The 19,808-nt window shown below is 38.5% G+C and overlaps 1 protein-coding gene across 4 annotated transcripts in view; it reads left to right on the top strand.

Annotated features, from left to right (window-relative positions):
* NHLRC3 (NHL repeat containing 3) overlaps positions 1–19,808 on the top strand; it is a 79,176-nt gene that overhangs the window by 26,027 nt on the left and 33,341 nt on the right. For all 4 annotated transcript variants that reach the window (XM_053708410.1, XM_053708411.1, XM_053708408.1 and 1 more), the window contains exons 4-6: positions 8,617–8,767; positions 10,938–11,138; positions 11,217–11,308. In XM_053708410.1, coding sequence (XP_053564385.1) covers positions 8,617–8,767; positions 10,938–11,138; positions 11,217–11,308 — 444 coding nt within the window. The remainder of the gene's footprint in view (positions 1–8,616; positions 8,768–10,937; positions 11,139–11,216; positions 11,309–19,808) is intronic.

Raw genomic sequence — 19,808 nt, 5'->3', positions numbered from 1 at the left:
TTTTCGTCAAACATCTGCATTGTTTGTTGTCTACTCTGGACAGAGGAGAGGCCAAAAGGCTTCGGCATCTTCTATTTCTTTTTGGCTGAGAAGCATAATCCGTTTAGCTTATGAGACTGCTGGCCAGCAGCCTCCTGAAAGAATTACAGCTCATTCCACTAGGGCTTTTAAAAATGAGGCCTCTGTTGAACAGATTTGTAAGGCGGCAACTTGGTCTTCGCTTCATACTTTTTCTAAATTCTACAAATTTGATACTTTTGCTTCCTCGGAGGCTATTTTTGGGAGAAAGGTCTTGTAGGCAGTGGTGCCTTCCGTTTAAGTTCCTGCCTTGTCCCTCCCTTCATCCGTGTCTTAAAGCTTTGGTATTAGTATCCCACAAGTAATGGATGAACCCGTGGACTGGATACACCTTACAAGAGAAAACAAAATTTATGCTTACCTGATAAATTTCTTTCTCTTGTGGTGTATCCAGTCCACGGCCCGCCCTGTCATTTTAAGGCAGGTGTTTTTTATTTTTAAACTACAGTCACCACTGCACCCTATAGTTTCTCCTTTTTCTTGCTTGTCTTCGGTCGAATGACTGGGGGTGGCAGTTAGGGGAGGAGCTATATAGACAGCTCTGCTGTGGGTGTCCTCTTGCAACTTCCTGTTGGGAAGGAGAATATCCCACAAGTAATGGATTAACCCGTGGACTGGATACACTACAAGAGAAAGAAATTTATCATGTAAGCATAAATTTTGTTTTTTATTTATTTAAAGTAGCACTCGTGGTTTCACCCCAGAAAAGGATAAAGCAAATTGGCAACTTCATACATGTTGACGTTACATTTATTAAGGTGTCTGAGAATTCCAAATGTACTTCACTATCAAATAATGCCATCAGACTGATTATAGTATACAAATTAGGTTCCTCTTGTATAGAAACTGGATGACTATTTTCATTAATGAAGGAAAAACTGAACTTAAAGTGAATGTAAATTTTGATGCTTAAGTGCCCGGTTTTTAAAAATTTGATTAAAAACAGGGGCACTTTAATTCATCAAAATTTACATTTCCCTCCTGTTGTGAAAAAAAAACTTACCTTTGAATCTTGACAGCAGCTCCAGCCTCCTCCGCCCGTCGCAAGCCTCTTCCTGGGTCTAAAATTATGAATCCGACTTCCTCCAATCACGGCGTTGCATCAGACACTGATTCCCCGGGGGGAACCCTTGATTGGAAGATGAACGATCCATAATTTCTGACATAAATGGCTTGCGACGACCGGGAGAAGCTGGAGCAGCTGTCAAGTTTAAAAGGTAATTTTTTTTTCACAACAGGAGGGAAATTTAAATTTTGATGAATTAAAGTGCCCCTGTTTTTAATCGGATTTTAAAAACCGGGCACATTAGCATCAAAATTTACTTTCACTTTAATGCCTTTCATTCCATTTCTTAAATATAGATTAATCTAAAATGTGTACAAGAATGTGTTCAAATAGGGGTAATGCAGCACATTGTTTACCTATCTGTGTTTCCCCAGGTATATTTGGAAGCTTACCCTTTACTGTGTCCTAGGCACCTCTTAAAGGGGTAGTAGTGCCAAACCTTGTCTATGTATCACAGATGTCTGCTATTTTACTGAGTTACCTGCATCCAGGAGGTACCTTTGCAATCTAGTTGCTCTATCTGCTCCTGCTTCAGTACACACTTATTTCTCTGCATTTGGAACCCATCCTAATACCTTTTAGGCTCATCATAACAACAGATTAAAATACTCTTATTACTTATAAAAGTGGTATGTAAAAGCTCTCATATCATAGCCAAATCAGAGAAAACCTGTAAGTGCCAAAATAAATTTACTTCTTCAGTGAATACCTTTTTTAACTTATGGATCCCAGCACGTTCCTCTTCTACTCCTACCACTCATCCAAGATCTCATTCATCTAACTCTGAACTCGATACCAAATCTTTGCATGACACCATTCAAAACTCTAAAACCATTATTGACTCCCTCAAGTCTAAGCAAGACTCGTCAAATGTCTCCCACTTCACTTCTGCATTAGAGAATAAATATCAGACCTAAAAAGAGAGGCCACCAATTTTGTTCTAAGGGTAAATCTGCTAGAGAGGGGCTATGACCTTCTTGCTCAATATAAATGTCAAAATCTACTTCCATCTCTTCAGGATCTTGAAAATAAGCTGCATCTTTAAAACAAGCTGCTGTAAGCATCTCATGATCAAAGGGATAACACAAACCATTACCACTACTAACATGGGCTCCTACCTGCAAAACCTCTTTTAATACCTAAAGAGCATGCTTGATGGATCCCCAATCTATCTAGAAAGGGCTATATGGCTTAAAGGGACATGAAAGCCATTTTTTTTCTTTCATAATTCAAATAAAGCATACAATTTTTAGCAACTTTCAATGTACTCTTATTAAATTTGCTTCTTTCTTTTGGTATCCTTTGTTAAAGGAGCATATTTGCACTACTGGGAGCTAGCTGACCAAATCTGGTGATCCAATAAGAGGCATACATGCACAGCCACCAATCAGCAGCTAGCTCCCAGTGCATTGCCGCTTCTGAGCCTACCTAGGTATGGTTTTCAGAAAAGGATATGTAGCGAACAACGCAAAATAGATAATAGAAGTAAATTGGAAAATTGTTTAAAATTGCGTGCTTTAACGGAATCATAAGTTTAAATTTGATTTTACTGTTTCTTTAAACCATATAATATGCCCAGCAAGTGATAGTTAAATTCCAAGACTAAAAGGATAAATAGAAAGCCATGCAGCAGGCTAGGGTGCAGCAGCCCACCTACTTTAAAGGGACAGTAAACCTTAAAAATAATGTTATATAATTCTGCACATAGTGCAGAATTATATAACATTATTTAGGTGCTATAGCCATAAAAGCATTTTTTTACTGTTTAATTTGCTAAAATACAGCGCTTTTACAGACCCGCTCTCTGCTGAGCGGGTCTGTTATTTTTAGTCAGCGCATCGGGCCAGCTGTATAGTCACAGCCCGGCCCGACCGCGCCATAAGACTAAGTGAAGCTCGCTCCTGTGACAGGAGCGAGCTGCACTTAGTGCTATGGCGCGGTCGGGCCGGGCTGTGACTATACAGCTGGCCCGATGCGCTGACTAAAAATAACAGACCCGCTCAGCAGAGGGCAGAGAGCGGGTCTGTAAAAGCGCCGTATTTTAGCAAATTAAACGGTAAAAAAATGCTTTTATGGCTATAGCACCTAAATAATGTTATATAATTCTGCACTATGTGCAGAATTATATAACATTATTTTTAAGGTTTACTGTCCCTTTAAGAATCCTAACCTTCATCTCTTTATAGACTTCTTCCCCAGAATTGATGAGTCAGCTCTGTTTGTTGTAAGCATACACTTGTACTACGTCATGCTAGTGAATCATGATAACCTTTATTGGTCTTTTCTGTGGGTTGTAGCTATTTCCCTTCCTTTAGGTAATTTGAACCTAAAAACACACAAAGGGGCTAGTTATCTCTGTTTATACAAGATCTATTTCTTTCACATATTGCGTTTTTAAACTCTGAAAATATTTACTCATACGTTTTTTTTTTTATTATTTTAGTATATTGTTTATTGTTTTATTCATGTTTTACCTGACTTTTTATTGCTATTTCTTGTTTTTGTTGGTTCTTATTAAAGATCTTCAAATTTTATCTGATACAAACCATTTACTTAATTTTATACACACACAGCCACTACGTACCAGCCTATCTCTTATGTAAAGCCCAGTATGCAATCCATTTATATGTACTGAAAATGCAAGAAGAATTGAAAGAAAGAAACAGGTTGTCCAACTCTATCAGTATATATGTAAGGAAACAAAATTACATTCAAATTGGCACATACATACTAAATAACTTTATTAAAAAGTTGCAGACGAATCCCACTGTTAAATTGTATCACAACACACACACACACAGCTGAAAGAAGTCCCTTCTCCTCCGAGGAATCGTTATGTGAAACGCGCGTCAGGGGCACTCTCATGAGGTCATAGTACCTCCTCTCTTTTAAAATCGCTTGCTCAGTACTTTAATTTAATATTCAATTTGAATGCATCTGCAGTTAGCATAAAAGTAATACAAGTCCCCGCTATAGAAGGGACTTCTTTCAGCTTTGTGTGTGTGTTGTGATACAATTTAGCAGTGGGATTTGTCGGCACTGATAGCTATTAGAAATTGTTGGTTGTCTTGACAGCACTAGCAATATTCGCTATATTTAAGACGCACCAAACCACTTAGCTATAATAGATGTCATTGTGATTGAATATACAAACAATTGTGGGTAGGCTATTTCTAGCCTTGGTATTGCTGTACATTTTAAGATACTTAAATTTTACAATCTGTTATATCACAGCTACTATTTACAAGCACAAGATATGTATCTTACTTAGCTTTGCTATTGCAAGTATGTGAATGAAATCTGCAGTTTGATTGAGATAAAAACATTTTTTCTTTTGAACCGATACATATATAATATCTGAAATTGAGTATTTCTCATTGTATGTTCACTCACATTACCACTGTTGAGTGATTACCTTATTCATGATATTGGATTAGATATATTGGTAGTAAGTGATAGCTCAATTGTTCTCACCAAATGCAAATCTCAAAATCTGCCTATGATTTCACTTGATACAGTATTCAATGGCATAACTTTATAAGAGGGGTATTCACCAATACCACTGGAGTACATCGTATTAAACATTATTTTCTGCAATATTACTATTTAGAAGGCTGAGATCTACAGTACTGAGTTTAAGCTACTTTTAACAGTGTATGTTTACGTGTGTGCAGAAGTCCGGCTGGACTCTGATCTATCGGCAACTTTATAATAAAATTATTTAGTATGTATGTGCCAATTTGAATGTAATTTTGTTTCCTTACATATATACTTATATAGTTGGGTAACCTGTTTCTTTCTTGCAATTCTTCTTGCATTTTCAGTACATAACTATGCATACTTATTGCCCACAACTCAATTTGAGTTGTGGGCAATAAGTACTAATAAATTAACCCTTGAATTTTGATTACAAACACAGTATCCCTCGCATACCTACTTCTTTACCTATGCAACCCATTTATGTAATGCAAAAAATGTTAAAGGCTTTCTATTGTGTTTTCCACATTTCATGAAAAAAATTAGAACCTATTTTTATTAATATGTAAGAAAAACATTTAAAACTCACTTGTGGTTAAATGTCAATTTGCATTGGGGCTCAGTCCCATGTGATCAACCTCTCCTGGGGATGTGAAGATAGTTTCAAGGATCAGTTCAGGCTTTTATAGGATCTAATAATCGTCATCCATCCTCAGATATTTAAAATCATTTATCCTTTTCCATTTAATAACTAAATTTGACTCCTACTCCAATTTACTTTTATGTATATTTTAAGAAACGCCATTAGTATATAGGAACATTGACCAATGAAAATATTAACATATCGAGAGACATTTTCATAACAACAATTTTATAAAACTTTCATATAAAATCCATCAAATATACAAACCCCCTAATAATAGACTTTGTAAAAAGTACATTATTTCTTGGAGGAGATCATAATCTTCCTTTTTTCCCTCCTATGGACAGTTCTAATTTGAACCTCAAAAATTCTAAATCAACTCTAAATACAGCCTGGTCATGTAACATTTATTACTTGGACTTATTTGAATATTGGCTTACAAACTTCTATCCTTCTCACATTCTGTAGTCATCAGCGTCCTATCTTGAATAGAAGCTCTACTTTACCCCTTCATATAAAGTCTTTCATGATCCTCTTATGGTTCAGTCATTTGAACAATCGATACAAAACTTAGACGTCTCTGATCAACTAAAACCTTCTGAGAGTTTGCAAAAAGAATGAAGTACTAGATATCAAAATTCATAAAAATTATTTTTTTTCCTCCAACAAACATATTATGAGGGCAATATGGCATGGGAATTTCTAGCTAGTGTTCTATAAAGAAAATCACATGCTGCCAAGCGCACTACTTACCTAGATCAATGAAATCTTCCCACTCTTTCACAGTACAGGATCCAGTCTCTTACCCCACCTCCCATATCTTTGCAAGAAGTTCTGGACACTCTCCGTTGACTAAAGCTTGGTTAAATCCAAAGCCCAGAAAAATGTATTTCTAGATATTGCACAAATTCTGCAACATCTGCACTTGACAACACTCCACACCATCCTCCCCAGACACCTCATCTCTCTCCTCAACAATGACCTTCAAAATCTTTGCCAACAAATAAAAACATACCACCAAATTAGTACTTCAAGTTTTGAATATTCCCATATCTTCATTTAATTAATTTTGCAACTTTTTTGAGTGGTAGACTCTTGCTGATTTTGAATCAGAAGAACACCTGTTAAATCTGTTAAAGGGACATAACACCCAAGTTTATTCTTTCTTTATTCAGATAGATTCAGATTGTAATTTTAAACAACTTTTTAATTTACTTATATTATCACATTTTCTTCGTTCTCTAGTTATCTTTTTGTTAAAAAGCAGGGATGTAGCTCAGGAGCATGCATATGTCTGGAGCACTATATGGCAGCAATAATGTTATCCATTTGCAAGAGCACTAGATGGCAGCACTGTTTCCTGCCATGTGGTGCTCTAGACACCTACCTAGGTATCGCTTCAACAAAAAATACCATAGGAACAAAGCAAATTTGATAATAGAAGTAAACATTATTAAAATTGTATGTTCAGTCTGAATAGCAAAAGAAACAGTTTGGGTTTTATATCCCTTTAACAGACCTCACATAATTATCCCCCTTATAACCTACACTACACAATCCAGATTTCTCTGTGGGCCTTGTATCTCCTCCACAATATCACTAAAACATAACTTTTCTCTTTCTTTTGGAGTCCGGTACAAATAAAAAATTGTTACATTGAGATTCCAAGTGCTGACCTCTAGAAACCATGGCTTTGAAAACCTCAACTAAATAATTTTGTCTCCACATATAGATAAAAGGGAACATCTCACCTACACATTGCAATCCATCTCTGCTTATTTAAACTGTTATTCCAAAACTTTACAGAGCTACTTACCCAACTTCATATGGTAAAGCATGGAACTCTTCTTTTTATTTACAAACAGGGGTAATCTACTTTCTGTCATAGTGACAAATCTTCTGTTTCTTCTAAAATACCAAATACAATATCTTCAGCAGAATAGTACCTTGCTCAAAAAAGATTATGGACCAGATTATGAGTGGAGCACAAACGTTTGCACACGAGCGATAAGGGGTTTATTGCGCTCATCGTGCTTATCATTCGTATTACGAGTTGAAAGCTAACGTAATTGAAGTTCACGCTCGTCTGGTTAGTGCAACCTCAGCTCTGGTTAACTGTTTCACGTAACAAAAAAGTGTCACAAAACTCATCAAAAATATATGACAAAGTACAGTTAAACTCATAATATCACCATCTAATAAAAAATATTCAAAATATTGCACAAAAAAGTTATAAGGACTCAAAGATATGAGGTCTCAGGTTTTAGAAAAAAAGGCAGTCAAAGGTCTTTAAAATAGAGATACATAGAGATGAATGTATGTGTCTGTGTATATATGTATTTATGTGTATATATGTATTTACAGACATACACATATATGCATATGCACACACACACATATATATATATATATATAAGTGCATTGGAGCCCTTTGAAATTAAGTAGATGGAAAAAACATATTTTTGTAATGTTCATATTTAATAAATGTTTAACTATGTATTTGCTGTAAATATTTCACATTTCAATGTTTTGCACATAGCAAAATATGTTCTTAGTATTTTTAAATAGATCTCTCTCTCTCTCTGTATTTCTCTCTCTCTCTCTCTCTCTCTGTGTGTATTTCTCTCTCTCTCTCTCTCTCTCTCTCTCTCTCTCTCTGTGTATTTCTCTCTCTGTATTTCTGAATAAATAGAACATATTCTTCTATGTGAAGAACATTGGAATGTGAAATATTCATATTTTTATGTTGGGTTAGCGCACATGAGTATATGTGATCAGGTTTGCGTGCGAGTAGGTTGTTTTCTATTACCTGAGACCTCCGTTCAAGACGTTGGAGGCACACAGGTTCTTTATTGCACATTTAGTGGTCCTGCCCACAAATACAATTATTTTGGTCTCAATTCTTAATAAAAATAATACAGCTAAATGCCTAACTGCACTTATTTCCTAATCTGATATGTAAACTTAAAAATTAAGTTAAGTATCAATAGCGCTAAATAGTATGTATGGGTATTGTTTGAAAATCCATTTGCCATGTCCTGATGATTCTTTGGAATAAATGCTAATCACTTATCAATGTCATCTTGCCTAGCTGCTGTTCGAATGTTGTTTCCTTGCAAAATATTTCTAACAATGTTTAGTATCCTCCATGTTTAATTCTCTATATTATATTGTGTCTTTGACTAACTTTATCTCATTCATCTGCCTTATGTTAAAAGTCCCAACCCTGGAAACTTTCTGTATTACTGACATTTTATCTAATGCATCCTTTTTTTTTTTCTTTTATATGTTTTTAAATTGTCTTGAAAGTTTATGAATACAATATAATATAAATATACATGTTCTTTGTCAGAGAGGGGACAATGTGTCCAAAGTCCTAGTGTTTACAGAAGATGGATATTTTAAAGAACACTGGAATACAAAAACAATTGAGATGCCTCATGGTATATTTGCAGTCAACATAGCTAATGAACATTCTATATGGATAACTGATGTTGGGCAAGGTAAGAACATGAAACATATATTCACATTTTCTAAGCCCTAAACTGAAATGACAGAGAAAACCGTAAAGTGCTTTACTAGTGTGATGTATTTGGTGACACTGTTATATATATTTAAAGGACCATTAAATAAAATAGATCTGCATAATCAACAAATGCACAATAAAAAAACAATGCAATAACACTCATGGCCTGATGATCTAAAGCTTTTCTCTCTGGTGAGTTTATCTAAGAAGCCTCATCAGTAATGCAAGATCCCTCAAAAAAAATTAGAAAGGCAAATTTTAGCTTGAGAGCTGTTTATCTTGCTATGCAAAATTCTGGGTTTGAAGGAAAGACACATACATTACAATACAATTCTAAAAAAAGGCAAATGAGTAGTAGATTTTTTTCTGACAAAGTTACTTCTATTTTCCCTACCCTTGTACCATGTAATAACAGTTAATCACAAAAGGCATATATAGTACTGTAAGCTTTTAGTTGGAGCTAGTGCTTTACAAAGTGTGCACATAAATATATTGAACATTTTTTGATAATAGAAGTAAATTGAATGAATGAATTAAGAAACTTAGATTTTGACTTTAGTGTAATTTTAAAGAATATTGTAACAAGCAGTCCTATGTATTACCCTGAAATATTAACATAAAAATAAAAATAGTGCCATGATACCACATACATTTGTGACCCTTTTTATGCTTGGTCTGAGAATTTCTGAAGTAATATATAACAAGATAGTTGCAATTTTTGTCAAAGTGACTAAAATGTGTGCATACTTTAGTCGTGATTGTAGTCAAACCTGAAAGTGTTGTAAAAGGTGGTAACACACAAACACTCTCATACAACATACACACAACACACACAAACCACACAGACTCTCCTACAGCACGAACCATGTCCTAGACAATGAGTAAGCATTACTAAAAGGCAGGTAAGAGTCACTCAAGTGCCAGGCACTCTTTATTTTTATTTTTTGGTCTAATATTATGCTGGGTTGCAATACATGGTGTAGTTCATTTTGCATAACCTAGCTTGTAAAGCCGCAATAATTATTTAATAATTATTTGTATAGTGCCACCTAATTCTATAGAGCTGGGGTATACAATGACAAAGATATGTGCTAAAATAAAGATACAGCAAAGACTATACAAAACAGAAGGAGGAGAGGTCTGCTCCAAAGAGCTGAAAGTCTACACGTTGAGGATAGAGACATAAGGTTTGGAGTAGCTCGGCAAGACAAGGATGTTCAAGATTTTATTTTGGTTAGGATGAAGGGAAACAATTAAAGGAGAGAGGGTAAGACTCTCTAAATATTTTTTTTTTTTTTTTTTTTTTTAAAGAGCACCTAAAACTATGTTTGAGACAGTCTGATGGAATGGGATAGAGAGTTGCAGAGGATGGGAGCAACATGTGAGACGTCTTGGAGGTGAAAGAGAAAAGTAGTAATAGGATTGGAGAGACATAGGTCAGAGGTTAATCCAACAGGGCGGGTCAGGGAGTATTTGGAGATCAATGAGGTAGTTGAGTGCTTTGTAGGTTAGAGTTAAAGTCCCTGAGAATAGTGCATGCATGTCGGATACCATAGCGCTCAACAGTACACATTTTTACTTACATATTTTTGTTGCTATGAGCAGCGGCCTTGCATTGTTTTGTTTCTGCAGTGTGAGCTTGACAGCTACTTGTATCAACAGTGTTTACAGCTGTCAAAATCACAATACAGAAAGTAAGGAGGAAGGCTGGTTTCAGTGTATTTGGTAAAGCTGAACTATGCATGTGTGCGAGAACTCCTGAGACAAACAAGGAAACTACTCCTGGTTTAGACTAAGGGAGGAAAATTTCAATTTATACTATACTATACTATACTATATTGATTTCACTAAATAAGCTGTGGATTTGGCTTTATACAGAAGGGTAACAACGAAATCTTAATGATATCAGTTGTACTGGTAATTGTTTGGATTTTGTGAATACATTTTCAGATCTTTTTAATGTATGGTTTACTCAGTAGTCTATAGAGCATTTTACATTTTTCGCTAGAAATCTGCTTGCTATGTGTTTCAATAAGTCATAGATTAACCGCCCTGGCCTAGAAATTTACATTTAAACTAATTTTAAGAGTGTATTTTTTATTGTACAACACAGCTGTTTAATCTTTGTGCTGTAATGTCATTTCTAGGAGATTATGGGCACACAGTAAAACAATATTCTCCTTCTGGAAGTCTTCTTCAAGTCCTTGGCATGGGTGGTAAATCTGGTTCCAGTATAAATCCACTTCAGTTTGATCAACCTGCAGAAATATTTGTTGAAAGAACTGGGGAGGTATATATTGTGGATGGGGATGGTGGACTTAACAACAGAATTCTCAAGCTTCACAAAGGTAAATGCAATGCTCTCAATATAACATGAAATGCTTTGGTTTCTGATTCATTAATCTTTTTTTATTGTATATGTTTAGATTTAGGGCTTCTGTGGACTATGGGTGGCAACGGCACAAATCCTGGGCAGTTCTATATACCGCACAGTGTGACTGTGGATGACTTTGCACGTGTAAGATTATGTCTGCACTATGTACTTAGAAATATGCAATTTATCATTATTAGCAATTTTAAACGTCTTGTGTTTTCCTAAAAAATTGAACATTCTGGTAATAGTATCAATTATTTGTGCTAGAAACTAATTTATCCACTATGGTTCAATATTTATTCTTAAATGTTTGTATGTATGTGTATATATATATATATATATAATCCCACAGAGAAGCTGGCATACACTTACTAAGCGATCAGTTGCAGGGGTGCATCACCAAGGCATATCCAAGTTAACCACAGGGAAACACACTCGCTGGACTTATAAATCAAATCACCTTTTATTCAAGTGAACGTTTTCCGATTTTACCCTGTCATCAGACATCAAGACATAATGTGTACTTACCCCCTTTATTAACCAGATATCCCCCCAGTGACTAACAGCTCTGCCGATTCAATTTGAGTGCCGTGGCGTCCATGCGCGAAAGTAAACTATGGCAACCCGTTCCGGGCAACTATAGGAAAAAATCAAAACAGTAAACATTACAGTGCAAAGTTAGCGAGGAACACAGGTTAAGATGAAACAAGGCAAAGGGTACAATACTGATCAGTGCAACCCCCTAGTACAAAGTAACTGTTAACATCATATAGAAACATGCCTATAACTTAGTACAGAGCTTTCCAAACTTTTCATGTTGGTGACACACTTTTTAGACCTACATCATTTCACGACACAGTAATTCAGTTGTACTAGCAAACAGGAGGTTACACTAACTTGTTTTAAGAGATATGGACACGTAAATACATTTAGTTATTATATAATTTATGTATAAGTAACAGTATGTAAGTATGTGCAAGAATTTAAAAAAGTTTAATAACACCAATAACTACTTACTATTTTAATGGGATGTTATGAGGTTGATGGGATGAACACAATTTCTGAATATTTGGTGGAATATTAGATAAAGACACTCGCATTTCATCATCAAGCATTTTTGAGCTTCCACTTCCTATCCATATATCAAAAGCAGGAGCAGCAATGCACTACTGGTAGCTAGCTGCAAAAAAAACCCCACTGACTTCTGTCTTCAGCTCAGCATTTAAGCTGCCGCCCTCAGAGCTCGGTGAGTCCGATTGACTACTGCCCACACTGCAAACACACTGCTGTCCCACTCACTGACTACACATGCAGTCACGAGCCGATTGAGGAGACTACATGTGCAGTCAGGAGCCAATGTGCTGCCAAAGCCACCAATGGCAATAGTTTCAGTTCCCACTGAGCTGCGCCAATAGGTTAAGATGATCTGTGACCCACTAGTTATCAATCACGTGTCAACCATGCGGAAAGTCAGAAACCAAAAAAAAATATAAAATTTTTTTTTGCTGAAGCAGGGACACACCTACACACTGCTGCCGACACACTAGTGTGTCCCGACACACAGTTTGGAAAGCACTGACTTAGTACTATCTAAGTTGGACATATTATCAATCATTGGTCGCATTGATTTTATAGATAATGTCCAGACTAACACATAAACGTAACAGTAGTATGTCACATTTGGACAATATAAATACATCCTGAGGCAATTTTTTTAAAGTTAAAGTATTAAAGATAACATTAAAGATACCATTGTAGATCTAAATTATTATTGAGCCCCTTAGGGATCAGAGTCTCAAGGATGTAAATCCATTTACTCTCTTTCTCTTGTTAAGTGTATCCAGTCCACGGATCATCCATTACTTGTGGGATATTCTCCTTCCCAACAGGAAGTTGCAAGAGGATCACCCACAGCAGAGCTGCTATATAGCTCCTCCCCTAACTGTCATATCCAGTCATTTTCTTGCAAGCCTCAACCAAGATGGAGGTCGTAAGAGGAGTGTGGTGTTTTATACTTAGTTTATTCTTCAATCAAAAGTTTGTTATTTTTAAATGGTGCCGGAGTGTACTTTTTATCTCAGGCAGTATTTAGAAGAAGAATCTGCCTGCGTTTTCTATGATCTTAGCAGAAGTAACTAAGATCCATGGCTGTTCTCACATATTCTGAGGAGTGAGGTAACTTCAGAGAGGGAATGGCGTGCAGGTTTTCCTGCAATAAGGTATGTGCAGTTAATATTTTTCTAGGGATGGAATTTGCTAGAAAATGCTGCTGATACCGAACTAATCTAAGTAAAGCCTTAAATGCAGTTATAGCGACTGGTATCAGGCTTATTAATAGAGATACATACTCTTATAAAAATGTAATATAAAACGTTTGCTGGCATGTTTAATCGTTTTTATATGTATTTGGTGATAAAACTTATTGGGGCCTAGTTTTTCTCCACATGGCTGGCTTGAATTGTTGTAATATGAGTGGGAGGGGCCTTTTTTAGTGCTTTTCTGTGCAGATAAAAATACTGACAGACATTCAGCTTCCCTCTGCATGATCCAGGACATCTCTGGAGGGCTCAAAAGGCTTCAAAGTCGTTTTTGAGGGAGGTAAAAAGCCACAGTAGAGCTGTGGCAGTTGTTGTGACTGTTTGAAAAAAAACGTTTTTGTCTTTTATTATTCAGTTTTGGGTATTAAAGTGAAGGTAAAGTTTAGCGCAAGTGAAAGCAGTAGTTTGTTAATTAGTTGATATATACCAAGATCGCTAATTTTTTAACTCATTTTTGTATACATATCAATATAAAATAAATACTTTTTTTCTCCTTGTTCGGCTGCTTATAGCTCCTCCCTCCATCTAGTTCCTGGTTTTTCTTCTGTATTACGTATAGAGCGTTCCCACCCGCTCTATACGTACTGTCTTTGCGCGTTCTCGATTCTCTGAATGTTTGCGCATGCGCACTGTTGCCAAATGTGTGTAAACACACTGCGTTCAGGCGAGTAGCTTGATTGACTGCGATTTGCGCATGCGCTAAGCTGGAACGAGCACGGCTCACAAGACATAAGTGAAACTAACGCATGCGCACAATTTATACTAATGCAGTGACGTCAAATGACGGCCGCCTAACGGCCAGACATATTATTGGGTACTAGAAAAACGTGACCTGGCTCCGAAAAAAAAACAAAAAAACGGGCAGATTACACAACGAATATTTTCAAGATTAGAAAAGCGGATAAATAGGTAAATATTGAGAAATACGAAAATTGATGACTTAAACTACCATTATTTTTAATGCTATTTACATTTGCAAGCATCAACACAAGCTAAGTTTACCTTCACTTTAAGGGGTTAATCATCCATTTGCAAGGGGGTGCAATGCTCTGCTAACTTGTTACATACACTGTAAAAATTTTGTTAGTGTAACTGCCTTTTTTCACTGTTATTTCAAATTTTGACACTCCCCACGTGTCAGACCCTTCGCCTCCCGCTCAGGGGGATGCACGCTAATATGGCGCCAATTACATCAGGGACGCCCATAGCGATTACCTTGCAGGACATGGCTGCAATCATGAATAATACCCTGTCAGAGGTATTATCCAGGTTGCCTGAATTAAGAGGCAAGCGCGATTGCTCTGGGGTTAGGAGAAATACAGAGCGTGCAGATGCTGTAAGGGCCATGTCTGATACTGCGTCACAATATGCAGATCATGAGGATGGAGAGCTTCAGTCTGTGGGTGACATCGGGGAAACCTGATTCAGAGATTTCTAATTTTAAATTTAAGCTTGAGAACCTCCGTGTGTTGCTTGGGGAGGTATTAGCTGCTCTGAATGACTGTAACACAGTTGCAGTACCAGAGAAATTGTGTAGGCTGGATAAATACTATGCGGTACCGGTGTGTACTGATGTTTTTCCTTAAAGGCTTACAGAAATTATTAGCAAGGAGTGGGATAGACCGGGGGTGCCTTTTTCCCCACCTCCTATATTTAGAAAAATGTTTCCAATAGACGCCACTACACAGGACTTATGGCAGACGGTCCCTAAGGTGGAGGGAGCAGTTTCTACTTTAGCAAAGCGTACTACTATCCCGGTTGAGGACAGTTGTGCTTTTTCAGATCCAATGGATAAAAAATTGGAGGGTTACCTTAAGAAAATGTTTATTCAACAAGGTTTTATTTTACAGCCCCTTGCATGCATTGCGCTTGTCACGGCCGCGGCGGCATTCTGGTTTGAGGCCCTGGAAGAGGCCATCCATACAGCTCCATTGACTGAAATTATTGACAAGCTTAGAACACTTAAGCTAGCTAACTCATTTGTTTCTGATGCCATTGTTCATTTGACTAAACTAACGGCTAAGAATTCCGGATTCGCCATCCAAGCGCGTAGGGCGCTATGGCTTAAATCCTGGTCAGCTGACGTGACTTCGAAGTCTAAATTACTCAACATTCCTTTCAAGGGGCAGACCTTATTCGGGCCTGGTTTGAAGGAAATTATTGCTGACATTACTGGAGGTAAGGGTCACACCCTTCCTCAGGACAGGGCCAAAGGAAAGGCCAAACAGTCTAATTTTCGTGCCTTTCGAAATTTCAAGACAGGTGCAGCATCAACTTCCTCCACTTCAAAACAAGAGGGAACTTTTGCTCAATCTAAGCAGGCCTGGAAACCTAACCAGTCCTGGAACAAAGGCAAGCAGGCCAGAAAGCCTGCTGCTGCCTCTAAGACAGCATGAAGGAACGGCCCCCTATCCGGCGACAGATCTAGTAGGGGGCAGACTTTCTCTCTTCGCCCAGGCGTGGGCAAGAGATGTTCAGGATCCCTGGGCGTTGGAGATCATATCTCAGCGATATCTTCTGGACTTCAAAGCTTCCCCTCCACAAGAGAGATTTCATCTTTCAAAGCTATCTGCAAATCAGATAAAGAAAGAGGCATTCCTACGCTGTGTGCAAGACCTCCTAGTTATGGGAGTGATCCATCCAGTTCCGCGGACGGAACAAGGACAGGGTTTTTATTCAAATATGTTTGTGGTTCCCAAAAAAGAGGGAACCTTCAGACCAATTTTGGATCTAAAGATCTTAAACAAATTCCTCAGAGTTCCATCTTTCAAAATGGAAACTATTCGGACCATCCTACCCATGATCCAAGAAGGTCAGTACATGACCACAGTGGACTTAAAGGATGCCTACCTTCACATACCGATTCACAAAGATCATAATCGGTTTCTAAGTTTTGCCTTTCTAGACAGGCATTACCAATTTGTAGCTCTTCCCTTCGGGTTGGCTACAGCCCCAAGAATCTTTACAAAGGTTCTGGGCTCACTTCTGGCGGTTCTAAGACCGCGAGGCATAGCAGTGGCTCCGTATCTAGACGACATCCAGATACAGGCGTCAAGCTTTCAAGTTGCCAAGTCTCATACAGAGATAGTTCTGGCATTTCTGAGGTCGCACGGGTGGAAAGTGAACGAGGAAAAGAGTTCTGTATCCCCACTCGCAAGAGTCTCCTTCTTAGGGACTCTTATAGATTCTGTAGAAATGAAAATTTACCTGACGGAGTCCAGGTTATCAAAACTTCTAAATGCTTGCCATGTTCTTCACTCCATTCCGCGCCCTTCGGTAGCTCAGTGTATGGAGGTAATCGGCTTAAAGGTAGCGGCAATGGACATAGTGCCATTTGCGCGCCTTCATCTCAGACCGCTGCAATTATGCATGCTGAGTCAGTGGAATGGGGATTACACAGATTTTTCCTCTCTGCTAAATCTGGATCAAGAGACCAGAGATTCTCTTCTCTGGTGGTTGTCTCGGGTACACCTGTCCAAGGGTATGACCTTTCGCAGGCCAGATTGGACAATTGTAACAGATGCCAGCCTTCTAGGTTGGGGTGCAGTCTGGAATTCCCTGAAGGCTCAGGGATCGTGGACTCAGGAGGAGAAACTCCTTCCAATAAATATTCTGGAGTTAAGAGTGATATTCAATGCTCTTCTGGCTTGGCCTCAGTTAGCAACACTGAGGTTCATCAGATTTCAGTCGGACAACATCACGACTGTGGCTTACATCAACCATCAAGGGGGAACCAGGAGTTCCCTAGCGATGTTAGAAGTCTCAAAAATAATTTGCTGGGCAGAGTACCACTCTTGCCACCTGTCAGCAATCCATATCCCAGGCGTGGAGAACTGGGAGGCGGATTTTCTAAGTCGTCAGACTTTCCATCCGGGGGAGTGGGAACTCCATCCGGAGGTGTTTGCTCAGTTGATTCATCGTTGGGGCAAACCAGAGTTGGATCTCATGACGTCTCGCCAGAACGCCAAGCTTCCTTGTTACGGATCCAGGTCCAGGGACCCAGAAGCGACGCTGATAGATGCGCTAGCAGCGCCTTGGTTCTTCAACCTGGCTTATGTGTTTCCACCGTTTCCTCTGCTCCCTCGACTGATTGCCAAAATCAAACAGGAGAGAGCATCGGTGATTCTGATAGCACCTGCGTGGCCACGCAGGACTTGGTATGCAGACCTAGTGGACATGTCATCCTTTCCACCATGGACTCTGCCTCTAAGACAGGACCTTCTGATACAAGGTCCTTTCAATCATCCAAATCTAATTTCTCTGAGACTGACTGCATGGAGATTGAACGCTTGATTCTATCAAAGCGTGGCTTCTCCGAGTCAGTCATTGATACTTTAATACAGGCACGAAAGCCTGTTACCAGGAAAATCTACCACAAGATATGGAGTAAATATCTTTATTGGTGTGAATCCAAGACTTACTCATGGAGTAAAGTTAGGATTCCTAGAATATTGTCTTTTCTCCAAGAGGGCTTGGACAAAGGATTATCAGCTAGTTCCTTAAAGGGACAGATTTCTGCTCTGTCTTTTCTTTTGCACAAGCGTCTGGCAGAGGTTCCAGACGTCCAGGCATTTTGCCAGGCTTTGGTTAGATTTAAGCCTGTGTTTAAACCTGTTGCTCCCCCGTGGAGCTTAAACTTGGTTCTTAAGGTTCTTCAAGGAGTTCCGTTTGAACCCCTTCATTCCATTGATATTAAACTTTTATCTTGGAAAGTTCTGTTTTTGATGGCTATTTCCTCGGCTCGGAGAGTCTCTGAGCTATCTGCCTTACAATGTGATTCTCCCTATCTGATTTTTCATGCAGATAAGGTAGTTCTGCGTACCAAACCTGGGTTTTTACCTAAGGTGGTTTCTAACAAGAATATCAATCAAGAGATTGTTGTTCCATCGTTGTGCCCTAATCCTTCTTCAAAGAAGGAACGTCTTTTACATAATCTGGACGTAGTCCGTGCCTTGAAGTTTTACTTAAAAGCTACTAAGGATTTTCGTCAAACATCTTTCCTGTTTGTCGTTTACTCTGGACAGAGGAGAGGTCAAAAAGCTTTGGCAACCTCTTTCCTTTTGGCTTCGGAGCGTAATAAGCCTAGCCTATGAGACTGCTGGACAGCAGCCCCCTGAAATGATTACAGCTCATTCTACTAGAGCTGTGGCTTCCACCTGGGCCTTCAAAAATGAGGCCTCTGTTGAACAGATTTGCAAGGCTGCGACTTGGTCTTTGCTTCACACTTTTTCAAAATTTTACAAATTTGATACTTTTGCTTCTTCTGAGGCTGTTTTTGGGAGAGAGGTTCTACAGGCAGTGGTTCCTTCCGTTTAAGTTCCTGCCTTGTCCCTCCCATCATCCGTGTACTTTAGCTTTGGTATTGGTATCCCACAAGTAATGGATGATCCGTGGACTGGATACACTTAACAAGAGAAAACATAATTTATGCTTACCTGATAAATTTATTTCTCTTGTAGTGTATCCAGTCCACGGCCCGCCCTGTCCTTTTAAGGCAGGTCTAAATTTTAATTAAACTACAGTCACCACTGCACCCTATGGTTTCTCCTTTCTCTGTTTTCGGTCGAATGACTGGATATGACAGTTAGGGGAGGAGCTATATAGCAGCTCTGCTGTGGGTGATCCTCTTGCAACTTCCTGTTGGGAAGGAGAATATCCCACAAGTAATGGATGATCCGTGGACTGGATACACTACAAGAGAAATAAATTTATCAGGTAAGCATAAATTATGTTTTGTAGCAGTTGTCTGCCCCTGTCCCCACCTCTAGACAGAGGTCGTATATGGTCAATGATGATGTAGCGCAGGTCAGACACTGTTGCTCCGAACTGCCAGAATTGATAGCAGTCCAGATAGCAGACCGGTGGTTAGCCATCCTAGTTCTTAGGTCATTTTGCGTTTTACCAATGTAAAACTTCCCACAGGGACAATGCAACATATATACAATATAATTAGTTGCACAGGTAACCCTAGCACGTATCTCATATCTCTTGTTTCTTAGAGGATGATTGAAATATTTTCTCTGGGTAAGTCCCCCACATGTGGTGCAGCCACTACATCTATAGCAACCATTTCTGCTTGTCCCCAGCCAGGTCTTCTGGATGTAACTTGGTGTGTAATCCGGTCGTAGTAACAAGTGTTTTAGGGAACGTCCCCTCCTATACCCAATCATAGGTGCTTCATAGGATCCAAAGGGTAATTACGTATCCAACTTAATGTCCCAATGTTCTCTTATAATCCATGGAAAATCGAGCGAAGCTGGTCTGAAGGTTGTATAGAACGTCATTCTGGTTGCTTGTTTATTATCCTCTTTTTTTTAATCAGTGCT

This window comes from Bombina bombina, chromosome 3 (assembly GCF_027579735.1).
Source record: "Bombina bombina isolate aBomBom1 chromosome 3, aBomBom1.pri, whole genome shotgun sequence".
In the NCBI taxonomy this organism is placed as follows: Eukaryota; Metazoa; Chordata; class Amphibia; order Anura; family Bombinatoridae; genus Bombina; species Bombina bombina.
Note: the sequence above shows the minus strand (reverse complement) of the source record. Positions and strands in the feature narration are given on the sequence as shown.